Below are 26,567 nucleotides of genomic sequence, written 5' to 3'. Positions count from 1 at the left end.
AGCTCTATTATCAGTGATGCTGTTATGTAGAGTTGCACATGGACATACAGTGAGCTCCATAATTATTCGCACCCCTGGTAAAGATGAGTTAAACAAAAAGTCTATTTTTATAGAGAGAATGTTTCATAGAAACAACTCTGTAGAAGATTACATAAAGAGCCCATATCATCGAAAAAATTTTAAAACTTTTCAGTCGCCCATGCATACGGACATGTGGAAACTAAGCTGCAAAAAGAATTAATAGTTGTTGTGATGTCACAAAAAATAACCCATTTACTTATATCCACCTATCTCGCCTACAGCGGTTTATATCTGCATACTCATATTGAAGTTACAGGGAGTGTTTCAGCCTTTCTGAATGAGGCACAAAACAGTCACAGTACAGGTCTGTCAATCAGAAAAGAGTTCATTTACACATATCAGTCTTAAAGACACAGTAACAAAAACAGCCTGTTTAATCTTGAGGGATAAAGAGAGGTAGGAAAATGGTTGTCTCGACAATAATTACTGTTTTCGGATATGGGCCTTTTAACAGCACGATACAACTTGAGGCAAATCTGTGATGTAGCATGCGGTTTTGCATGGTAATTGGTGTATATAAGTCTCCATGACTTGCTGGCTGCAAAACTAAAGAATCAAACTTTGAACACTGAGCGTGTCTGACTGACTACATTTAGGTTAAAGGAAAAAATGTGTAAATTAGATATTGTGCTCAATTATTCTTTTAAAAATGCCCCTAGACTGCAGGCCTTCCCCCATATCTCAGTCTCTGACATCTTCGTAGTGACTATACGTGTGCCTCGCGTCTGCTGCTGTAGCAGAACGGAATGGTTTAATAGTCTTTAGTCTTTAGTGCGTGTGACTTTAATGCATGGGTTGTACACCCAGTGTTAAACATGAAGTTTGGGGCCCTGCTGTCTGAATGATGAGCAATGGAATTACCCTGCTGTCTTTTGCCCTAAGCAGAGTGCATCAGTTGCATTGTTAAGCCAGGCTCATGCAAGAATATACAGGCCCACTTTGGCACTTTCAAACACTGCTCTTCTGGCTGTGTGTCTTAACAACCTGGCTTCAGTCTTCCCTCTGCAGCCTGTGCTCTATTAGCCATGCTTTGTTGACAGGTATTTGCTTCAACAAGCAGGCGAAGAACACGCTGTGCTGCTTTCAGGAACATTCGGATTGTGGGACCTGTCTGCCCTTCTTACTGAACGACAGCAAACTGCTTTTAAAACACACTGGCGATCACTGACGGGCTCATTTCAGACAGTATGCAGTGCTTGCCCTTGTAGCTGCTCCCTCTAAGCACATAAATGTTAGACTTACTCAAACTTGAGTGCGTTTAGTTCTACTTCTACTACTAATAATAAAAAAAATAAGAATAACTCAGCCAGTTTGCATTGCTTTCCACGTAGTTACTGAATAATAAGCCTCAAGGCCACCACACAAAATTCAAAGCCTTTGCTGTTAATGTAGACGACCACATCACCGCAGACATTCAGTGTCGATAGGAGGTGGAATGGAAGTTCGAATAAGCCTTGAGAAATATATCAAAGTCAGTGTGAGTCTGGTACTGGCTGACTCAACAGGCAGTGCTCTACAGAGTTCATTACTTGTTTTTTGCATTAGCAATGTAGCAGTTTTTGTACGTGAATAACATGAAAATGGACAGCAGTGATGGCAAAAAAACAAGGAGCACCCAGAAGAACTTAGCTAGAATTAATTTGTACAGTGTTGACTGTCATGTTTGTCACATTTAAGATTAAAGCTTTTGCCAATTGTCAGTGTAGCATATAAATAATAAATAAGAGCAAGAAATGAAGAAAGTGGAGAGTTTGAGTTCTGGGTGGGCTGGTCTGCATGTAACCTCCAGTCTGAAAGCAAGTCCCACTGTGGCCCTGGTTTGGTGTTGATGTTGAAAGTTTTACTCATATGAGGAGTAATAATGTTATCAGCGCTCTCACTCTGGAGCATTTTATATGATACAGCTGAACTTTGTACTCTTACATGACTCTACACAGTGCTCCTGTGTGTGGGGATGTAATAAGCCTAAGAATTTAAACAATTAAACAAGTTTACTGGCAAACAAATGCAAAGGACAAAACAACCGAAATAAAAAAACAACAACAATTAAAAGGGAAATTAACTGATAAATAAAGAGCTAATAAAATACAAATGTTGCTTCAGTACAATAAGTAAACGTGTTCGTGCCTGCTACATGCGTTTATCATTATTCACTTTATATCTTTATATAAAGGCGGGAACTTGAGGCTGTGTTTTCCTCCAGTGTGTAGATTAGCCAGATATGCCGTGACCTGCCCCTTTTATTGAGGCTAGAGGGGACTGGTCAGGTAAGAAGGATCCAGGCATGGAAAGGTTATTTCAATTTGAATAAAGGGAAAATTATATTGGACGAGTTTCAACAAATCAAATAGGTTTCTTTTAAGGCTGAGCAGTATATTATTTCTTTATCATTATTGAAATACTGGCCTTTACAATACTAATTTGATGTAATATGCGAACGAGCAGCCAAGGCAGCACTGGATTAGAACAGTAGCAGCCCCCTCCAGGTCCTAGTGCCCTGCTATATGCAGATATTTTGAATTTGCAGACACAATGGCATGGTTAAATAAAAATGAGCAAGGAAAACTAATGATTATTTAAACAAATAATGTACATTTATTTAGCAAGGCTAAGTAAAATTTTTACCCCTGAACTGTGTCCCATCAGGAGCTCTCCATTGTCTTTTTAATGTATTGAAAGGCGTTTCGGAACATGTGGCAATATAATCGCACTGTCCAGTATGCGGTTGCAGATGTTTTGTCCGTATTATGCAGCTCTGTTTGCCCTGATGCCTGTTTATTTTGAAAACTTGCAATAATGCTCTGTTAGACACAAATCATTACAGTCATAAAAAGTGTAATACAGGGCAGCCAATCAGAACAAAGGTCATTTATGTATTATGTCAATGTCATTTATATGTTATGTTATATATTTATTTGTCAATGGGCTTAAATGGGTTAATCCAGTGCATGAGTAGCTACTGTTATTGTGTCTTCAAGAGTTGCTGTTCTGACTGCTCTGTATTGTGCTTCCTTCAAAAAGCAGTCAAGGCTGAAACCCTCCTGTAACTTCAGTATAAACTGGAGGGGCTAGCTTGCTGTAGGCTGAATAGGTGGATATGTGTAAGTGCATTAGCTTTTGTGACATCACAAAAACACTGAGATTCAAAATGAGAAAAAGTTTGACGTTTACATACTGCATCGAATTTTTTATAAAAAAAACTGAGGAATTACATGTTCCATGATATGGGCCCTTTAAAACTCATCCACAGCTTGATATGGAGTGCAGCACAGTAAAAGTAGAAAGAAATTTTGAGTGTATTGGAAGTTTAACTCTATGACAAGATTGTAATACTAATGGACTGAAAATTTGAGTCTGGCATGTGTTTGTGTGGGCATGCCTGCCTATGAATGTATGTGTGTATATGTATATATATTTATATATTTATATATATATATATGTGTATGTGTGTGTGTGTGTGTGTGTGTGTTTGTGTGGGGATTTTTTTTGCAGCATGCCAGTGTCATTCTCATGCCACTGACTGTTATTACGATCTTGAGGTGGAGCGCAGAAAAGCAAGTTTGAACATATATGGCCGGTATGATGGTGGAGGAGTGTGCATTAACTGCCAGGTAACTGCCTGCAATCCTTTATCAGCAGACCAAACATCAGTGACCTTTTTATGCATCTCCTCACTTGTTAAAACTATACTGTTTGTGTTCAGCATAACACGGCTGGTGTGAACTGTGAAGGGTGTGCTGTGGGCTACTACAGGCCTTATGGGATTCCCCGAGAGTCGCCCACAGGCTGCATCCGTACGTATTTCACTGTGCTTTCCATTTCACTTTCAGCAACACTTTGAGTAAAGGCTGTGTTTGTTCATTCACTCGGAGTTTGACCTGTTCATGCCCAACAACTAAAACTGCCACTGAACTTGTCCTGATTGGTTAAATGGATAAAGTAATTTTCATATTTTTTACTCAAAATCGTATGGATTCTCTGTTGTTTTTGTGATAAACAGTAGTTTCACCAAAGATGAGATTTATTTTGAGGAATTAAGTAATAAAACTTGTTATAAAACTCATAATAAAAAACATGTTAGCTATATGGTTTAATCAGTTTAAAGAGTTCTTCAGGTTTGGGCTCAAGCAAACTTAGAGAGCCCATGGACCAAATGTAACATTATAAAAATGGACATTAATTTGTCAAACAGTGCCGTGTTTCTCCTAATTGCATCTGTCTTTCCAGGAATATTCTCAAATATGATTATATTATATTTTAGGGCACATCTTAACCATTAGAATTCACACTTATCAGCAGTCAGAACAACTATGGTGTACATTTTTGCCATGTTTTTGTCATTTGGTGACACTGACCCAAAATTGAAAAGCCAGAAGTGCCGAATCAAACCTGTCGATACATAATATACATTACATGTTAATGTTATGCATAATTTTAACTGTGTAACTGATTGTGTAAGTGTGTAATTGCATTATATATAGCAAAATGACAACCATGCTAGACTTATAAGGGCTAACATGATGCCACATACCTGATGCCCAGTAAATTCTGACTCTTGCTGACATTTTTCACACAGTCTGGTATCACAAACATTGGCTGGTTTACAGCTGTTCCATAAACAACTTTTGTCTAATAGCTCATTGTATTCTGCGGTATGTTAAGGAGTCAGAGGAAAACACATCAATATAATATCTCGCTAAAGTGGGCATGACATTGTTTACATTAGTAACAGACTGCACTGCTGCTGTAAATAGCTACCTGTCATGTTTAGCTTTCATACCACCATGGCCTGTCAGGGGTGGTGCTGGCTGAGAGGAATGCTCTCATCAGAAGTGTGAAACTACAGTTTCTTAGAAATTCAGTTTTTTTAAACATTTGCTTGCTGTTTGGTATCTTTTGCCTTTTGTTTATTAATCAGTGAACTGTCACAGTTTATACTGGAAGGTGCACTTCATATATTTATGTAATAGTTATACAACCTTATATTTTAGTATTAGTGTTTCCTGTCTTGTCTTATCAGCAGTCGGTCTCAGTTTGTTTTCAGTCTACGGCCTAAGCACTGACTGAAAATAGATATGTAAATGTCTCAAAAACATGACTATGGATGATGACTTTTCTTTTTAGCACAGAGTGGCATATAATACTACGCTGCCCATCAAAAGTCTGGAAATTACAGTGCTGTTGAGTGCTTACATCACAAGATGGGATTAAAAAGTGTGGGCTTTGACTTTGTTCCCAAGGTTGGGCTTTTACCAGTTGTACCAGGAGCTTTATATTTAATGTATTATGATATTGCAAACAGACAACTTAAACATACTGTTTATTAAAAACATTTTAAAAAGCTGCATCCTCAAACGTTTGACGGGCAGTGGATACAGTACTGCACAAATGTCTAAGGCCGGTGGTCACCAACACTCCTCCTGGAGATCTGCTTTCCTGCAGAGCTGATGCTGCGTTCGAGTGGTGCTGAAAACTGAGAAATAACGATTTTCCTACTTGTAAATTGCCCTCAAATGGCCAACAAAGTTGTACAATTGGTAATGTCGGAATTTTAGTTGATAGACGAGTTTAAAAGATGTGGAATATAACATGCCGTTTAACCTTTTTACACGAGTGAGAAACGCTCAACTTGCAGTAAGTGTAAAAAAAAAATAGAGAACTGACGCACTTCTGTTATATCTATGTGCTTGCTAATAGAATGCAAAGTGTAGTCTGTGTGTTGGGTGCATCTACGAATAAGCACCTGAATGGAGTGAAGTCGTATTTACAAGTTAGTCTTCTGGTGAGCACCCGAACGCAGCGCCAATCCGCATGTAACATGTTGCCCGCTACTGCATCTGATCCAGCCAACCAAGGACATCTGAAGAAGTTAATTAGCTGGAGCAGGTGTAGCCAGTTGCAGTTGGAACTTCACTCTGCAGGGAGTTTGATCTCCATGGCCAGGGTTGTTGACCACTGTCGTAGGACATCTGAAAAAATGCTGTGTATTTACATTTACAGCATTTGGCAGATGTTCTTATCCAGAGCGACTTACAGAATGATTTTACACAGGTAGGTGAAGGTAGTGTTAGGTGTCTTGCCCAAGGACTCTTATTGGTATAGTGTAGGGTGTTTACTCAGGTGGGGGATTGAACTCCAGTCTACAGCATAGAAGGCAGAGGTGTTACTCACTACACTATACCAACCACATATATCACACTATATGTGCAACTCTTTAAACTCAAAGTTTACAATAAATACAAATAAACATTACATTGCATTACATACATTTGTGTGAGCATGCTGGTGTAACTGTTTCTAAAGCTGCCCTCAAGAAGGTCCAGTATTTACAGTTACCATCCAATATATGTATATAATATATAATAAATAGTATTTTAAATAGTTTACATGACTGCTGAAGACTTCTACACAGCACTGTATATCAAAGCAATTGATGGGAAATTGTGAAAATGTCTGTACACCTGTGTGGATTGCAGCTTGCAGATGTGACAGCAGGACCACGGTGGGCTGTGAGGTGGGTTCAGGACGTTGTCTGTGCAAGCCTCAGTTCAGCGGAGACAACTGTGAACGCTGCGCCAGAGGATACTACGGCTACCCACGATGCATCCGTATGTACTTCCACACATGCCCTCCCTTACTAATGAAACTTCCTAATCACTGAGGCTGCTGCTGAGTGACGGGGCGGATTGTAAGTTTTCTTGCATCGATTAAAATCTCGACTTTGGCTTCACTCAAGCTTTCCTCGGACGTCCAGGAAAGGAAACAAACCAAACGCCTTGATTGAGGATATCCTGGATATAAAATGGAGCAGTTCACTGGCACTGGGCCACCTTCTGTAGCAGGAAGTTACAAACTCAGGCCAGCTGTTCAACCTTAATTTCCACCTGCCTGTTGCTCTCTCTGCCTGCTGAGCTCTTATTAATGTGTTCATTAATTATGCATTAGTGGAAGCAGTAATAAACATTTTCATTTATGGCACCTTCAGGCCAAAAGTGGTATTTTTAAATGGCCAGTCAAAGTCGACTTGGAGACACCTAGATGAGTCATGTAAGGCTGCTGTGAGTTCTTCAACCACAGTTTGACTGTTTAGCTAACGGTTAGCATAAAGCTCAGTATGAAGGTAGTGATGATGATAATAGGGCAGTGTCTTAAAGGTGATTGATTTGATCGATTCATTTGCAATTAGGGACAATTCACTGTGTGTCCTGGAGAGATCTGTGATGAAATGGTCATCTGCTATCAGTTCGTACTGCTGCAGTGTCGCTCGTTATTGCTTTTTGTGCAGCCGCTGAAACACTTTTCGTTTTATTTTTTAGCATATCCAATCCTCATAACCACAACTAAGTCCCCAGCAGGCAGTATTGTTGGTAAGTATTTCCCATATTTTACAGAAAAACAAAAAAGAAAAAAAGCTTTAGGTTATTAAATCTAGGAAAAAGATTAATTGGATGTAAGATGATTAAATAACAGTGTTGCTATGCAAATCTCTCTCTCTCTCTCTCGCTCTCTCTTTCTTTCTTTCTTTCTTTCTTTCTTTCTTTCTCTCTCTCTCTCTTTCTTTCTTTCTTTCTTTCTTTCTTTCTTTCTTTCTTTCTTTCTCTCTCTCTCTCTCTCTCTCTCTCTCTCTCTCTCTCTCTTTCTTTCTTTCTTTCTCTCTCTCTTTCTTTTTCTTTCTTTCTCTCTCTCTTTCTTTCTTTCTTTCTCTCTCTCTCTCTCTCTCTCTCTTTCTTTCTTTCTTTCTTTCTTTCTCTCTCTCTTCTTTCTTTCTTTCTTTCTTTCTCTCTCTCTCTCTCTCTCTCTCTCTCTCTCTCTTTCTTTCTTTCTTTCTTTCTTTCTTTCTATTGCTTTCATTTCTGTCTCTCTCTCACTCTTTCTTTCTGTCTTTCTTTCTTAATTTTACCTTTTATCTCTCTTATACTTTCTTTCTTTCTCTTTTTCTCCTTTTTGTCTCTCTTTCTTGCTCTCTTACTCTCTTTTGCTCTATCTCTTTTTTCTTTTACTTTCTATCTTTCTCACTCTTTTTCCTTTTTTTTCTATCACACACCCTCTCTTTCTTTCTTTCTTTCTTTCTTTCTTTCTTTCTTTCTTTCTTTCTCTCTCTCTTTCTTTCTTTCTTTCTTTCTTTCTTTCTTTCTTTCTCTCTCTCTCTCTCTCTCTCTCTCTCTCTCTCTCTCTCTCTCTCTCTCTCTCTCTCTCTCTCTCAGATCCAAATTGTCCTGTGGGGTATTTCGGCGCACCGAGATGTGAAGGTGAATGTTACTAATGACGTAATCATTAAATTACTCTGTATATTAGTAATTTGTTCCTCAGCTTCATGTTCAGTACAGCAGCTACTCTCCTTATCTCAGTCTGTCTCTGTCTGCTTTTTTTCTCTTCTTCTCCTTTTCTCTTTGCCTTTTCTCTGTCTTTGAATCTCTTTTGCTTTTATCATCTTTGTCTTGGTTCATTTATTTCAGCTTAAATGTTCATATTCTGACTTGAACACTATAATGATGAATAAGGGGAATAATGGAGCTGTTTTGCGTGTAATGGAACATTTTTGTTTTTACTCAGTGTGTCAGAGTCTGTGGGCACAAATCCTCTGTCACACCTATTCTTGGCCTGGTCAGGTCCTGTGTTCCCCACTGGCCTCAGTCTGCCAAATGAGAAGCTTTGGGGGTGGGAATTTTAGCTCCTGGAGAGCCAGAGGCTGGAGTATTAAGAGCTTTTTTCTACCTATTGTTCTCATCACAAACTGTGACTGTTTGGAGGATTTGTTGACGGCTCCTTGGCTAGCGTGCTGCCCATTACATGCTGCTGGCTCAGCTAAGGCTGCTTCCTGTGTAGTGCAGTAAAGGCAAAAGCTCAGACTCTCTTTTGTATTTAGCTGAGCTTAAGAAGTTATATTGATATATACATTAATCGTGAACCATCTGTATATAAACCCACATTTCAATTCCTCACTCTTGTAGCTAGAAACCAATAATAGTTTAGTAGTACTTGTTGAACAAGTTACAGTGCTTTAAGTCTCAAGCTGGTCACTTGGTTGGAGAAGGCCTAGTCACTGTGTAACTGGGGTGGGTGATTTGGTAAACAATACATCACAATACTTCAAGACATTTTCACAATGTGCATCGCGATATTTCATTTTTCTGAGGTTAAATAAGTTGGAACAGAGGAAATAGAACCCAAAAATGCTATTATAATAATAACAAACCTACAACTGTGGTGACATTTATTCAATGTTTTACAAATTGCACTGCACTAAATCTGATTAAACAGGCCTAATTTGTCTTTAAGTACTTACGATGTCTATCATATCCTTAGAAAAACGTTTTGTGACATTTATCATACTACGATAACAATGAAATCTCTCTCTTTCTTTCTTTTTCTTTCTATCGCTTTCATTTCTGTCTGTCTCTCTCACTCTTTCATTCTGTCTTTCTTTCTTAATTTTACCTTTTATCTCTCTTGTACTTTCTCTTTCGTTCTTTCTTTCTTTCTTTCTTTCTTTCTCTTTTTCTCCTTTTTGTCTCTCTTTCCTGCTCTCTTACTCTCTTTTGCTCTATCTCTTTTTTCTTTTACTTTCTATCTTTCTCACTCTTTTTCCTTTTCTGTACTGCCGTATATAAAAACGCTATTATAATAATAACAAACCTACAACTGTGGTGACATTTATTCAATGTTTTACAAATGGCACTGCACTAAATCTGATTAAACAGGCCTAATTTGTCTTTAAGTACTTACGATGTCTATCATATCCTTAGAAAAACGTTTTGTGACATTTATCATACTACGATAACAATGGAATATCGTCATAGAGCGCCACTGAAACTAGCCTTACCATTATGTAGTAACATTTGTATTGTGTAGACAACACAAGTGGCACTCCACACACTTTGTGTAGGGCCACCGAAAATCCACCCCAAAGCAGTTATTCAGAAGTCCCTCTTACCTTTTGACAAGTAATCAGGAGAGGATTGCCCTAGTATTTGAAGACGTTCCACCAAGAATGTGGTTTTGAAATATTACCACTAATTTATGTTTGGCAGAAAAAAATCATGAGTAACAGCCTGCCAAAGTTTCAGTAAACCAAACGGAATGTGTAAGCAGTGGCACTTCAAATATTTTGACTCATGCTTGTGTTATCCTCCCACATTTTGCACAATCCTGTCTCGAATGTATATGTGCGAGAGAGAGAGAAACGTATGTACATAGTGGAAAAACTGTGCATTTGGGCTTGTATGCCAGTTTTGTATCTGCATGATTTTCTATTTGCTTCTGGAACTCAACACAAAAGGCCTCAGTATGTCTGGCCCTCGATACAGTCAGATCACCCTGACACGTGAGCTTAGTGTGATGAGGTGTTCCAGACTAGTGTTATATATAACTTAGATTACGCTAGATAATCTGATGATGATGATAATGAAGATGAAATAAAGGGCAAAAGAAAGAAAGAAATTGCGAAAGAAAGAAACAAAGAAATATTCTTTGTGAAGAGTTTATAATAATAATAATCCCGAATGTTGTTGTGCAGAATGTGATTGTGAGCGGAGGGGTACGGTTCCAGAAGTCTGCAGTGCGTCTGGACGCTGTTTATGCCGTCCTGAGGTTACAGGCGAGCGGTGTGACCACTGTCGTCCTGGATACCACTACTTCCCTTACTGCCAGGGTGAGCGAACCAACCACACCAAATAGTGTATTTACTGTTTTGATGGAATGTATATGGATCATTCTACCAAATTGGGTCAAAGTCAGAGTTCAAAGCACATTAACACTTTTATACTTTTAACAGCTTGGACTTTAGACTGAAATCATTTTGACACTATATCTTAATTATGTTTATTCAAACAAATAATTAAAAATTTTATTTTGTTACTAACAAAATAATCAAAACACCACTGAAACTTCACCGAACGTTTCAGTAGCGACTGTTTCAGTAGTGATGATTTTAGCTAATTTTGAGCAGAACTCAAAAACACTAACAAGTACCTGACTAGCAAACACAGCTTTGAACAGTTATACATACATAAAATCATAATAATTTTCATTAAAACAGAAAAAGGTTTGCTTAATTGAAGAAAATATTTGTTTCCGTAGTGACAATTCTTAATGTTACAGACTGATTTTTAGACTTTTGGGGCACATTTGCTTCAAAACAATGGGATCTAACTGCTCAACATGCGACCATGAGGGACAGGGATGCAGTCTCTCTTCCTGCTCTGAAATGCAGGGGCGTGGCTAAAATAAGACTCCACCCATGGACTAAACTCTTTGTGTTTCAGTAGTGACATGAAAATGTGGAACGGCATTTTTTGAATACAAATCTTTTTATTTAAAAAATTGAACTCATCATAAATCCAAATTTTTCAACTTCACTTTAAAAAAAAATGAAAAAAAATCCTTAAAAAATATTTAAAAATACTAAAAAAACATTTAAGTGTCATTTTTACAAGTGTAAGTTTAGGTATTAGGGTTTGGGACTGCCTCCTCATAATAGAAAGTACACTGTAATTTAGCATATTACTATCACAATTAATGCCTTCGGTTTAAATAGATCACAACATTTTCTTTATAAACATCTAAGATCTGAATACTTTCTTTATTTGTTTATTTTAATTTTTTATTATTATTTTTTTTTACTGTTTGAAGTAAATTGGTTGAGTGGTCCATATAAACTTGTATTTAAACCTAAATATGCATTATTGGCATTTTTGTAGTTTTTTGTTTGTTTTTTATTGTTGTGTTTTGTACTTTAGTGGTGTCAAACTGCAAATGCAACATGACGTTTGCACATTTTCTTAACTTTAACTCAACTAATTGAATTCAGTCAGCTGTTTATGCCCTTTATGAGCTGAATAAGCTGTGTATTACAAACATAGTAAACTAAAGATATTTATGGCCCTCTATGATATGCATGCTTGTTAGTGGTGAGTAATAATAATAATAAAATAAAATTCAACTTATTATTAAGATGAATAGAAAAGACAGAGTAATTATGTGAAATTGATTAGATTTGTTCCTCTCCTCAGAGTGCCGCTGTGATGGACCAGGGGTGGCTGACCGCTCCTGTGGCCCAAATGGTCAGTGTCGCTGTCATTCCAACTTTGCAGGACTACAGTGTGATCAATGTGCCAGAGGATACTACGCATATCCAACCTGCAGGCGTACGTGTTGATACACAATACAATACACAATACAAAGATCTGCTGTTGGCATTGCTTGGACTGTTCACTGTCACTGTCTGAATGATGGCATCACTGCTTTTTTCAGCATGCCAGTGTTCACGTGAAGGCTCACGTGAAGAGGCGTGTGACCAAAACACAGGTCAGTGTGTCTGTAGAGCCGGTGTAACTGGACAGAGGTGCGACCGCTGCATTTCAGGAGACCAGAGGTTCCCCTATTGCTTTGGTAATGGCAGTGTAACATTACTGCAGTACTGCTAGAGAGGTAGAGAGTGGTAGAGGTGGAGTTCTTGCCATTTGTGAGAATGAATCACGTTGATTTTCTTCAGAACAGGCTGAGCATTAAAAAACAAACCACACCAAAATACATAAACCTGTATTTGAACATGTATTGTTAGCTTGTAGTTCAGTGATTTCAAACTTCCTATTTCTTTAGGCTATTAAGCCCTGAAGGCCTGTATGTGGTGCAGACACTTTAGTTTTGTTTTCTCAAAACTGTGTAGCTTTCATGTTTTATAGTATTTGTCAAATGATTTGTAGATTTTACTAAGTAAGTCTATAATAATAATAAGTCTGTATTATTGGGCTGCAGTGTTGTACCCTGTATTGAAGCAATTCATGTGATTTTGGTAATCAGTTATTTTGTTAGTTAGGTTTTATTGTCGGGTTGTTGCTGTGTGTGTTTGTTAGTTATTTAGTTTAATAGTTTGTTTATTATTAGTTTTTTTAGTTAATAGTTATTTAGCCTGTTTGGTTAGTTAACTTGTTACTTAGGTTGTTGCTTAGTCGTTACAATTTAGTATTTGGGAAATTTGGAAAAAAATATTATTATTATTATTATTATTATTATTATTATTATTATTAATAATAATAATAATAATATATTATTATTATTATTATTATTATTATTAATAATCTTTTTGTTTATTTATTTATTTATTTATTTATTTATTTATTTTAGAGTTTTAAGAATATATTGAATACACAAATGTGACTGAAGGATCCGTTTACACAGTAGTTGAATACAGCTGATAAACTGAACTTTACAGTAGTAATATTGTAAAGTTTATTTTTAAAAACAAACAAACATTTAATGTTTGAAAATATTTTATTTCACATAAATAAGAATTTATATTTTATTTAATGTTAGTCTTACAGATTATAATCAATTCTAATTTTCCAAAATTGAACCAACAGCCTTTTTCACGCCTAATTTATATATAAGTACTTTCTGCGAGTTATGATCAGATCAGACATCTGAGTATCAGCCTGAAAGTACAGTCAATCTGCTTTGTAATGATATACACAAAATTTCCTTGATAAAAGTTGGTTAGGTATGTTGTTAGTTCATTTTTTCTTTTCTTACTTTTTTTAGTGAGTCATTTAGTTACGAGCCAAGTACATTGGGTAGCATCAAAAATCTGCATTATATTATAATCATCGTTTTATAGATAGATAAAATGTGTGAATTGGCCTGAAATAAACCAGATACAACCAGTTTCATTTGTTCTGAGTGTAAGGATGCTTTCTCTCCTCAGAGTGCCGCTGTGATGGACCAGGAGTGGCTGACCAGTCATGTGGTCCAAATGGTCAGTGTCGCTGTCATTCCAACTTTGCTGGACCGCAGTGTGAGCAGTGTGCCAGAGGATACTACGCATACCCAACCTGCAGACGTACGTGCTGGTATTTTTACTGTTTAGACACGATACATAGACTTAGAGCATGAATATGGATACTTCATATCATTTCTGACAGTCGCCCACATCAGCTGTAGAAAAACACATTTCTATAAAGCCTGTTACCGTCACTATCTCGATGATGATGTTTTTTCCCAGCATGCCAGTGTTCACGTGAAGGCTCGCGTGATGAGACGTGTGACCAACAGACAGGTCGGTGTGTCTGTAGGCCTGGAGTGGCTGGACAGAGGTGTGACCGCTGCATTGCAAAAGGCCAGAACTTCCCCTATTGCTTCGGTAAGGGCAGAGTCATATCACTGCAGTGCTGTGCTTCATTGCCATAGGTTCATTGCCACGAGTTGCAAGTTCCATACACTTTAAGTGATTTCTTTGCATACTTAACCTAAAGATGTAGGCCTATAGAACAAATGAACTACAATAAAATTCATTGATGTGGATGGACAAATATGAGAAACAATGAGCTGGAATTGAACTGAATCATGAAGTGTCTAGTGACTCTCACCCCTAATGATTGCTGCTTGTCCTCTTTTAAAGGAGCCTGTGCCTCACTGAGAAAGCACTGTAGTTCTTAAGTCATTGTCTGGCTGTCAGTGTTTCCTACACATAGGCCCCCTCCAAGTGTATTGAGAGCTGGCCAAGTATGTTTTTGTCATATTTTATGTTTCCAAAATATCATTTATTGGTTTGAATAAACAAGAGCATACTTTGCGTAACATGAGGCACAATGTCAGCTGATATTTCAACATTTTTGTGGTTCAGTGCTCGCCAAGGTTCATTTCAGACCTGTGCCTGGGCTCGTCATTGAAAACATATGTGCATGTTTGTGTGTATGTGTAGGTTGGTGGGCTTTGTACATCTGTTGTATTCAGAGTGTATTGGTCTATACCAGTTATGGAAAACCAGTGGAGATTTTGATGAATCGATGTAATTTGATGGTATGATCGAGTTTTGAACCATCTGGATCTTGTGAAGAGAAGAAGAGCCAATGCCAGCAAGAAGAGAGTCCCAGTAGTCCAGACGGCTGGAGACGAAGGCTTGAATAAGAGTTTCTGTTTCCAATTGACTAAGGGGTCCATTTGAAGTGGCTAATGATATGTTTGAGAGGGAATATATAAATAATGAACAAGAGAAGTCCAAGCATTGAACCTTGTGGAACCCCTTTAGTACCAGCAGAGGAGAAGGAACTATAGCCACAGAGAGTAATGAACTGCGTCCTGCCAGTTAAGTAAGATGTGAACCTGTCCAGCTGTGTTAGAAAAAGGAAAATACTAAAACTAAAGAGTGAAGCAAGTCTGAGCATCTTTCTCAAAGCACCATAAAATAACTTTGTAATGATATACAGTTATATCGATAAATTATGCTTAATTGATCATTTGCTAAACAACAATTGAACTGTCCCAAACCCAGTCATGTATCAGCATGACTGTAGCAACAATAACAATAAGAAGGCAGACGGGAGACTTGTTAATTGATTTGAGCTGAATGGAATACAGAGATACTAAACTGAATCACTTTGATTTGTTGTAAGTGTGAGGACCTTTTCTTTCTTCAGAGTGCCGCTGCGATGGGCCAGGGGTGGCTGACCGATCATGTGGTCCAGAGGGTCAGTGTCGTTGTCGTTCAGACTTTGCTGGGATGCGGTGTGAGCAATGTGCCAGAGGATACTACGCTTACCCAACCTGTAGACGTACGTGTTGACATTTTAAACATGTAGAAACACTAAATGGGCTTACGCTGCATGAACATGGATATATTAAATATGAGCTATCATCTCTAACATTTAATGTCTGGATGATGTCATCCCTGCTTTTTTCCTCAGCATGCCAGTGTTCACGTGAAGGCTCACGTGAAGAGACGTGTGACCAACAGACAGGTCAGTGTGTCTGCAGGTCCGGAGTGACTGGACAGAGGTGTGACCGCTGCATTTCAGGAGACCAGAGGTTCCCCTATTGCTTTGGTAATATTGATATCACTGCATCTCTTGCTGTTGTAGTCTCAAATAGTTTCATCACACACTGTCGTGTCGCCACGTACTGTGTTCCATACACTTGGATGAAATATGAAGGTCTGAATGTTCCGTTAGAATGTGGAAGTTTTCTTTGCGTTGTAGCTGTTTGTCCACCTTCAGGGGCCTCAGCTTCACTGAACAGACACTGGTTTAGGCTGAATATGTGCCATTTGTTTTCAAAGTGGACAAACAAAATATGACACTAGTGTTGTTTTTCTCCTTAGTCACTACTAACTTTTGGCATTCATGATATTCTGCCAGTTTCTTCTCTTTCACTAATGCATACAAAAGCTGTGTGAGTGTAAATAGCTCCCCTTTCTGGGGATTTTTTAGCTTGCTAAACATGAGCGAGTTAGATTAGATTGTTAGTTGTGGTGAGTTGTATTTAAATTTTTTTAACTTAATTGTTTTTTTTTTAATTAGTTAACTAATTTTGATTGTTTTTGGTTCATTACCTAGTTTGTTGTTGGTTGTTTGTAGTTAGTTTCTTTTCAGTCTATTAGTAAATTAGTATGTTTATTATTTGGTTATTTAGTTAATTTTAATGTAACTTTGGTTAATTTACTTTTTCTGTGAGTTTGTTTGATAACTTGCTTGTTTGCTTATGTCAGTTCCTTTTTTGTTTTAACTAGTTTGATTTTTAGTTAGTTTGTGAGTTTGTGAACTGGAGAGTTTGATAGGTAGTTTATTGTTTGTTGATTCATGTTTGTTATTTTCTTGTTTGTTTGTTATTTGTTAGTTTATTATTTTATTGTTTGGTCGTTTGATTGGTAGTTAGTCAGTTTGGAGTTAGATGTATGAGGTGCTTCTAAAAATGCTAAGTAGTAGCCCATCAGGACTAGATTATAGTATTCCTGCTATTGATTTATAAGTACTTGTCTGGGATCAGAAGTGTGGGGATCCAGCCCAAAGTACCAAAAAGCTGTTTTTATGATAAACATCAGGTTTTTTTAAAATAAAACTGAACATAATAAATTTGAACTGACTGAAAAAATAAGGTCAAGGTCAAATATTGCTGTGAATGTGGAACATTTTCTCTGTTCAGAGTGCCGCTGTGTTGGACCAGGAGTGGCTGACCGGTCGTGTGGTCCGAAGGGTCAGTGTCGCTGCCGTTCCAACTTTGCTGGACAGCAGTGTGAGCAGTGTGCCGCAGAATACTACGCATACCCAACCTGTAGACGTACGTGCTTGTATTTTTACTGCACAATATTCAGACTTACATTAAAAAATGTAAGTCATAAATCTGTAGAATCCATAGATACAGACGTATCCTGCATGAATGTAGTTTGAAAACCTGTTAGTACATTACCATTTTTGCATCATGATACAAAATGCGTTTGTTTTATTTATTTTTAATATTAATGCTGATATTAACGTGCTATGATGACACCTGTACTGTATAAAGGATAACATATCACTATTTTTTTTTTCAGCATGCCAGTGTTCACGTGAAGGCTCACGTCAAATGACATGTGACCCGAGAACTGGTCAGTGTGTCTGTAGGCCTGGAGTCAATGGACAGAGGTGTGACCGCTGCATTGCGGAAAGCCAGAGCTTCCCCTATTGTTTTGGTAATTGCAGAGTAATGTCACAGTTTTGCACATAGTGTTATTACCACATGCTCCATTTTTCAAACACTTGGAATATTCTATGTAAACCTTTGATAGATGTAAATGTGTGTAAATAGATATATAGATATATAATAGATGTATTACAAATAGATCGAAGTAGATAGATAACGTATAGTGGACAAAGGCACAAACAGTCTCAAAGCTGTTTTATTTTATTAGTAAAGTGGGACTTCACTGAATTGACCTGAATACAAAAAACAGAGTAAATATGTCAAATTAAACTGAAATAAAACAGACCAAATCAGTCAGATTTGTTTCTCTCCTCAGAGTGTCGCTGTGACAGGCCGGGGGTGGCTGACCAGTCATGTGGCCCAAATGGTCAGTGTCGTTGTCGTTTCAATTTTGCCGGGCCGCGGTGTGAGCAGTGTGCCAGAGGATACTACGCATACCCAACCTGCAGACGTATGTACTTGTGGTTTTACTGCCCAGGCATTGCATATATGTAGCCATTTCATCTGTAGGTGTTTCATGGACATCTGTGACATTTATCCTCATCAACCTGTAATGTATGGCTAAAAACAGAGTTCTTGAAAACCTGTTAGACTGTTTGAGTGATGTCACTGCTTTTTTTTTTACTCATACATGCTGACCTGTTGCCTTTCAGCGGATTTCTGTTTTGAGTGATAAACACACCATTCAGAGTTTTTTGTTGTCAGATCAGACTCATTCTAACATATACAACATTTCCTAAATACTGTCCTAACTTCAGTTCAAAGCTTGCATTTTCACCATTTTCACTTCCATTTCCATTTTGCCATCTGTTGAAGATGGAATGTGTTCGTTTTCAGGTGTTACCTAAGAAATTCATTAGCATTATTGAGCGTAATGCCATTATATTTGTTCATATTGTAAGTGTTTTTGCTTGTGAGACATTTTTTTATAGCTCTGCAGTACATAAAATACACTGCAGGCACATTCTCTGCCATAACTTCTCATTACCTGCATGTGTTCGTGCCAATGAAAACTTGCTTAATGAAACATTGCGGTCAGTAATGAGGAGACCAAGTTGAATATGTCACTGTTTATTAGGAGAAACAGTGCAGCACACAGACAAATCAGGCCAGAATTGAAAAGTGAGTGGAAATGAAAACATCCTGTTAGACAGCCGGGCCAGAGCAATTTTTTCCTTGAGGTTACTAAAGCATATAGTTAATCTCAGTGCTTTTTTCTTGTTTTTATTTATTTTTACCATGGTAGCTGTATAGCTAACTGTAACTTACATTTTAGTTTTTTTTTTCATATTTATATTAGGTCATTTGCTTGGTGACAGGGATGACAGTTGTTTATTGACCTTGATTAAGTTCTTAAGGATTCCATAAGTTGAGATAAGATGCAGTAAGATAGTATGTAATTCCTAAATTAAGATATAGAATACACTTTTTAACTATATAACTAACTACAGGACTGTTAACTTGCCAGATCAACATAATGGTAAAACAAGCTATCATTAACATAATGTGACCGTTTGTACAGCTGAAAGTGAGAAGTAAATTTAGTTTTATATTTTCATATTCAAGTTTCTTTCTTCACTAGTTTTCAAACAGAGGATGCAGAAAGTTTATTGTGTGTAATTCATCTTTGCTTGCAAGCCAGACAAGCTGATTCAGTTTGGTCCAAACAAGATGTGGCAATATGCAGACTTATAAGACAGAACAGGCTTTTTTGTAGATAGAACACAAATGATGGACAGTCAGTTTCTAATCTCCAGTTGTTTTTAAAGAAGATATCTGCCAAATTGTGTACATACTGACCCTTTGACTTTGATGTGGTAAACGTCAGATAATCGCTATAGTAGCATTTTCTGAATTGTGTTTTCCTGTATCTTCCTGTAACAATGCTTAGTTTTCATTTTAAGATAATTCATAATGTCTTCTTTTAACACATTGTCTCCAGACTCTTTCTGCATTTTTCACTCCGCATGAATTTACATGTCTGTTTTCCAGCATGCCAGTGTTCACGTGAAGGCTCACGTGAAGAGACATGTGACCAACAGACAGGTCAGTGTGTCTGTAGGCCTGGAGTAACCGGACTGAGGTGTGACAACTGCATTGCAAGAGATCAGCGCTTCCCCAATTGTTTTGGTAAAGGTAGTGTAATTTTACTGCAGCACTGCTCCTACTATTGAAATTTCACATACAAATGGCAGAGTATGTGTGTGAATATAAACTGAATTATATACCAGGTTTAATCAATAACATTTCTTTCTCCGCTCAGAGTGCCGCTGTGATGGCCCGGGGGTGGCTGACCGTTCTTGTGGCCCAAATGGTCAGTGTCGCTGTCGTTCCAACTTTGTTGGACCGCAGTGTGAGCAGTGTGCCACAGGATACTACTCATATCCAACCTGCAGACGTACGTGTTGATATTTTTCATGTTTAGACACAATACAGAAACTTACACTGCATGAATATAGTTGTTTTATCTGTAGCGTTACATGGACCAGTTGGTCAAAAGTAGAGTTTGAAACCGATTAGAGCATCAGTGTCTGAATGATGACGTCAGTGCTTTTTTCCAGCATGTCAGTGCTCTCGTGAAGGCTCACGTGGAGAGATGTGTGACCAACAGACAGGGCAGTGTGTCTGCAGGTCTGGAGTGGCTGGACAGAGGTGTGACCGCTGCATTTCAGGAGACCAGAGGTTCCCTTATTGCTTTGGTAATGGCTGTGTGACATCACACCTGTACAGCACCAACTATTATCAATTCATGTAGTTTCCACCCACAAGATATGTCATGTTATTTATTTTTTTGGACATCTGATCAAATAGAAGAGAGAAAAAAGAGCGAGTAGGGCTACATTTAAAAAATATATATATAAAAAAATAAAAATAAAAAGTGTAAATATACTGATTTCTATTCAGTATTTTTTATACTGTGTTTCACTAAATCCTGTTAAACTGGACTAATTTTGCTCTCTTTATAATGAAACATGCGGTTGGTCAGTGCTCTACAAGTATGGCGATATCCGCGATATGTTCAGAAAAGAATATTTTGTTGTATTGTGACATAATTTATCGCGATAATGATATATATTGTCATATTGCCCAGCCCTATAATTAACCTTGATTTTATGCTACTTATACATACGTTTAGGATTTGCTCAGGATTTGAGTCCTGGGTATCAGGCTTGAAGTTTCACAAAGCTACTTTGTAGCATTACACATTAAATAAATGGAACTAATTCATAATTAATAAGTAATTAACTTTCTTTCTCTCCTCAGCTTGTCGCTGTGATGGGCCAGGGGTGGCTGACCGGTCATGTGGCCCTAAGGGTCAGTGTCGTTGTCGTACCAACTTTGCTGGAATGCAGTGTGAGCAGTGTGCCACAGGATACTATGGATACCCGGCCTGCAGACGTATGTCTTGCCTATCTAATATTTAGACACAACACACTTATGCTGCATGAATATACTGTAGGTTTTTGACTCAATAACTATAGTTGTTTAAAAGCACATTTATAGAAAGCCTGTTAGTGAGGATGACGATGTTACTGCATTTTGCTCCAGCATGCCAGTGTTCTCATGAAGGCTCACGTGAAGAGGCGTGTGACCCGACGACCGGTCAGTGTGTGTGTAGGTCTGGAGTGACTGGACAGAGGTGTGACCGCTGCATTGAAGGCGACCGAAGCTTTCCCTATTGCGTTGGTAATGGTAGTGTACCTGCAGTACTCCTCTCCTGTTATTGTATCCCCACATAGTTTCTTTTCATGCTGTCCTGTTTCCACATGTACCATGTTCCACTCACATGTGAGTACAGTCTGCATACTTTCGGCTGAGAGGAATGAAGTGTGGATTGTTAGAATGTTGAAGTTTTCTTTGTTTGTCTGTCTTCAGGGAGCTCAGCTTCACTGAACAAACACTGAATACCTACCTTTTGTGAGTTTTTCCTCAGTCAGTGTCCGAGTGTACATTAAAACTGGGTTTGTATGTTCGTTTGTTTATATTTCTCAGCTCCCAGCGACCAGTGCAATTCAGCAGGATCAGAGGTCAGCGTTAAAGATCCAATAACGGTATGTCACACCCAAACTACTTGTCATCAGCTTATTTGAAAACATGTATGCAGCCTGCTGAGACATGTTTTCTTATAGTCAAGAAGAAAATCAAGGTCCAAAACAGCTTTCTGGTCATCCCAACTGTGTAGAAGTACAGTGGAATGAAGCAGCATTCCTCTAGGGCCTCGGTGCGACATACACACATTTACAGAACCACATACATCTATACCTGCTGAAAAACGCCTGTGTAGCACAGAAGGTTTAAATAGGTTTTCATTTAATATGGACCATAAATGATATAATTCATGAAATTTAGTGCACAGTGCCTTGACCATATGTTTAGGACATAAAGTAAATATCATAAGAATGGATCATGTTGAGTGGACATGAAGCAGGTTTTCTCTGACGAGTGAGCGAGGAGTGGGAAATAGAAAACCTGGTGCTGGAGCGGAGTGATTACAGAACTCTTTGAGTAAGGAGCGACAATGTCTGTTGCTCCACGCTACTCTCATGCTCTGGTCTTGGTGATGCGTAGAGATCACTCAAACCAGGAGGTGATCGGGGGCGCATATGACCATATAACATTTCAATACCATCAAAAAAAACACCCAAAACATTTATCTCAGGAGAGGGCAAAAGTATTCTTAGCTTTTAATGTATCTTAATTTACAAAGAGATTTAACCCAAGTCATTTTAAAGCATTTCCGTTGGTCTGTTAATCATTCTCACACAGTGTAAAGGACAGCTGCTGTGCTCAAATAATGTAGAAAATATAAAAAAAGAAAAAATAGATGAGGCGAGGAGTTGTAGCGTGATCCTTTTAATGCATCCCTGACAACATCGAAGGCAAATGAAAGGAGCTGTGCAGTTTTATTCCTCTGCAGTTTGTTTATAAATTCCATTAGCAATCCATGTAGTCTTAACCTTTGTATCAGCCTGTACATGTACACACAATGCATTTTTGTCTGACAACAAAGAGTGAGAGAATGACGTAGTAACGTTCGTGGTACCCTTCCTCCATTCACAAAATCCCATCATAAGTCATCACTGGAGATGGTTTCAAGGGCTATAGAAATGCAAGGTGTACACAGCTGTGTGTTTCTCTGTCCACTTCTGACCAGATCACTCGAGACAGATGTTAATACCAGTTATAAACAGAGCCATAGTGCAAATACCAGCCGTCACGCTATGCTTATAATGGCTTTGAGTGTTTGAATGTCTGTCAGAAAGCCAGAAAAATGTTTTTTGTTCTGAATTTTTGAGTATTGAGGTGCAAGGAATAAATTATCCAATTTATCAAAGCATTTGGATTTCATCATGCAGAGCATCGAGGTGGCATCGGGAAAGATTACTGAAACTGTAATTGATTATAAAACCACTAGAATATCTCTGGAATGTTTCATTTGCCTGACAGCATGATATTTTTTGTCTTATTGAAATCTGTGATGTTACCTAAAGTGTTACAATTTAAATTCACATTTAACAAAAAAAAAATACTGATGTTTGAATATTATCTTAAAGTCATAAAATGTTCCTGTTGAACAGAAATGTTCATGCCAGGATGACAAAGATATTTATGTGAATATTATATATAAAGATATGGTAGCCGACATAAAAAGCTGAAATGTGATATCATTCTGTAAATGATGTGGGTTATGTCTGTTATAGGATTCCTGTATCTGCCTGCCATATGTGGAGGGAGAAGAGTGTGAGCACTGCAAACCGCTTTACTGGAACCTGGCCCAAGAAAATCCGAGTGGTTGTGTTGGTACGTCTCAGTGCTTCTCAAGTCATTTCATCCTTACCTGGTGTGTTTTCTGGCCAGACTAGAGACAATGAAGCCAACAGCACCATCAAAGGAATGCTGCTAGGAAAGAGACTCTTAGCAGCAGCAAGGGATTCATTTGATGATATTGAATCAAACCTGTATGTTGTCTCCTATTTTCAGTGATTAAATCAGTACTGACAGCATCATTTTGTTTAAATGTAGAGGCCTCAGGCCAGCAACTACACTTTAAAACACAGTCTTTAACTCATTAAACCACACATGCTAGGACCTTACATTGGTTAAAGAAGCATATCAAATGTTTGATAATCCACAGTGCAGCCTTAGCCTCCGCCGACGTTGTCAGATGCAGCTTACCGGTTTCTGTACAACTTTGAGTGTACATTAGAGATGGGCCATATGATGCTAGTTTATCATTATCGTGATAAATGTCACAATACTCTTTTCTCAGCATATCATGGATATTGTCAGTTCTCAAAGAACATTATCTACATATTTCATTACAAAGTGAGCATAATTAGGCCTGTTTAATTAGATTTAATGCAGTGCAGTTTGTAATACATATTGTAGTTTATTATTACTATTATAGTATTTTTAAATGTGGCACTACAGGTTCTATTTTGTCTGTTCCAAATTGTTAAATCTCAGAAGAATTAAATATTGTGATGCATATTGTTTATCATGAAAATGTCTTGAAGTATTGTGATATAATATTTTTGCCATATCGCCCACCTCTAGTGTGCATTAGCCACATTTACATGCAGCCTAATAATCTGTTAATAATCCAGCAAATAGCTCAATTGGAATAGAATACGTCCATGTATACACCTCAGTCGGACTAGACTAGTCTGAGTGAGGCAATTCGGAATACAATTTCTATCTGATTGAACGAGGTGGGTAATCCTGTAAATAATCCATTAAATGCAAACACGTGTATCTGATTATGTTTCCCAATCGGAAAGTTTAAGTAGGAAATTTCGTAACATTCAACATGGCGGAGCAGAAACTGGTCTTCAGAGGAGACGAAGTTTATGCTCTGATCTTTAAAAGACAGCGGTGGGACGGACGTCCAGTTTATGTGTCTCAGAATGTGACGTCTTCCTCTCGCCCTTCTTTAATAAGGACATGTGAGGTACGTTTTCCTGAGTCTGACTTCATTTTAAAGTCATAAAAAACACAAACACTGCTCACTGCTGCTCGTCTCACTCTGACTGGACTCACGTGATGCTCGTTGTCATGGTAACATCCACAGTAAGTGGTACTCTATGCATGTGCGTCAGCATGTAAACTGAGATTTTCCATCAGGTTGTTGAGTAGAGTGAGCTTATAAACACCTCAGTCTTAATCTGTAATTGGAATGTATTCAATCGGATTGGCAATGTCATGTCGGATTGTGTGTAAACACAGCCATTGAGATCAAAATTAAAATAATTCACAGCTTAGCTTAGATATCGGAAATGTTTTTTTTTCTGAGAAACTAGAAGAGAAGAAGCCTAAATTGTATTCCTATGTATTCCTTTCCTTGCTCAAAATGGTAACGTCATCGCAAAAATCTGAATTTTCCCCTTTGTTAGATTATTATGATGACAGCGTTTAGATATGCTATTACTTAATAAGAAAAGTGGATTAAAAGGCAGAATTAACCATTTTCCATCTCTATAAAGTCATCTGTGAGCAACCTTGCACATGTGAACAAAGACTGCAGTGCTTTTCGTTCAGCAGTTCTTGTTCAGTTGGTTATGCAGTTGAATCTAGTAAAAAGAAAAGCAGTAAAATCACTCTCAACTGGCACTTTTGTTTATTTAGTCATTTTTGCCTCCGCCCCTTAACTTCTGTCTTATTTTGCGTGGCTTCCATTGTGAATTTAACATCATAATCAACTGGGAACTGTTGTGACATCATGTTTCTGAATCTATAGTCAGAGGTGAGAGAGTGAGTGAGTGAAAGACACAGGGAGAGGAACAGTGTATGAAGATGATTTATACAGCTCACGTTTCCCTGACTGACTGTCTGCTCCCAGCTAGCCTGTAACTGATTTTGAAAGTGCTGCAAGAGTCGCCCATCCGTCATCATAACTCAGACTTTCAGCAGCTTTTCATAATCCTCTGGCACCCAGACGACATGATAAAAATGGAGATGAGAAATATGTGGAGGGATTCCAGTCTTTCTCAACGTTTGAGGTGCGGCATGCAGGTCTGAATTCGATTCGAAGCATTTTAGCAAATACCCTGCAAATCCACGACCCTTTTAGTTAGCACGCTCTCTCTAGGTGTGGTCAACCTTGCTTGGAAAATGTTGATAAGAAGGTAAACAACAACCTGTCTCGGAAAAAAAGTCAGGACTGAAATGCCAGGTTTGTAACATATAATACAGCCCTGGTTTCCAGCGGCTCGGCTAACTGCGTACTGTAAATACAGTATTTTGTTTATTACAGTGTTTTGTCAGTTCAGTAGTACATGTCAGTACATGGCGCTTGTTTTTGTTGTAGTCAAAGCAACTTGCATCCACCAACTGCAAGAATAATCCCTCTCAAAGAATTTTAGGCTAAGTGCCCTGGTCAAAGGCACAGTGTCAGTAGACAACAGCTGGGATCAAACCCATGACCTCTTGGTTTGCAGTTGCAACTGCTGAACCAGACTGCAGTCGAGGAGCAGGTTACTCTTTCGGTTAGCTTTCTGTCTGGCGGCTGCATTTTTGCCACAGATGAACAGCAATTGCAAAGACCAAACCCTGTTTTCTTCTCATACTGACTGCACAGACAGTGAGTGCGTTTACATGCACTCAATAGTCTGATCATAATCGGATTTCTGCCGTTGCCTGATATTCAAATGGTCACATAAATGTCATACTCTGATTTCTTAGATTGGAGTAAGGTCTAGAAATCTGATTTAGAAATCTGATAAAGAGAGCTGGATTGAAGTTCTGTAATCAGATTTCTCAGTGCATGTAAACTCTTACTCTGATTTCTTTCGGATTTTTCAGTCTGTGTGTGTGTGAAACAGATGGCGGTACTAGAAAAAAAAACAAGCAGCATTGCTGCGAGACGCAGCACAACACTTTTTGAGTGACAGTGAAACCAACTACAATCTCAACAAAATGAAGGATTTAAATATTCTTCATCTTCTAGATGATGTATGTTCAGATTTTCAGGTAAAGTGGCGCGATGTTGAAAATAAAAAAGCTGCGGTATGAAGTTTGAGTTTTACGTTATGTTT

At 38.1% G+C, this 26,567-nt stretch overlaps 1 protein-coding gene across 1 annotated transcript in view; it reads left to right on the top strand.

Annotated features, from left to right (window-relative positions):
* The window catches only part of LOC118825478 (laminin subunit alpha-3-like), a 140,899-nt gene that overhangs the window by 32,765 nt on the left and 81,567 nt on the right, over positions 1-26,567 (top strand). Inside the window, 22 exon segments of the mRNA XM_036596091.1 lie at positions 3,574-3,692; positions 3,785-3,875; positions 6,558-6,689; positions 7,398-7,448; positions 8,286-8,330; positions 10,598-10,732; positions 12,093-12,227; positions 12,334-12,471; positions 13,784-13,918; positions 14,081-14,218; positions 15,495-15,629; positions 15,762-15,899; positions 16,996-17,130; positions 17,384-17,521; positions 17,849-17,983; positions 19,525-19,668; positions 19,796-19,930; positions 20,094-20,231; positions 20,797-20,931; positions 21,082-21,225; positions 21,526-21,584; positions 23,235-23,334. Of these exon segments, the coding sequence (XP_036451984.1) occupies positions 3,574-3,692; positions 3,785-3,875; positions 6,558-6,689; positions 7,398-7,448; positions 8,286-8,330; positions 10,598-10,732; positions 12,093-12,227; positions 12,334-12,471; positions 13,784-13,918; positions 14,081-14,218; positions 15,495-15,629; positions 15,762-15,899; positions 16,996-17,130; positions 17,384-17,521; positions 17,849-17,983; positions 19,525-19,668; positions 19,796-19,930; positions 20,094-20,231; positions 20,797-20,931; positions 21,082-21,225; positions 21,526-21,584; positions 23,235-23,334 (2,655 nt within the window).

The sequence above is a fragment of the Colossoma macropomum genome, unplaced genomic scaffold (genome assembly GCF_904425465.1).
Source record: "Colossoma macropomum unplaced genomic scaffold, Colossoma_macropomum, whole genome shotgun sequence".
NCBI lineage: Eukaryota > Metazoa > Chordata > Actinopteri > Characiformes > Serrasalmidae > Colossoma > Colossoma macropomum.
Note: the sequence above shows the minus strand (reverse complement) of the source record. Positions and strands in the feature narration are given on the sequence as shown.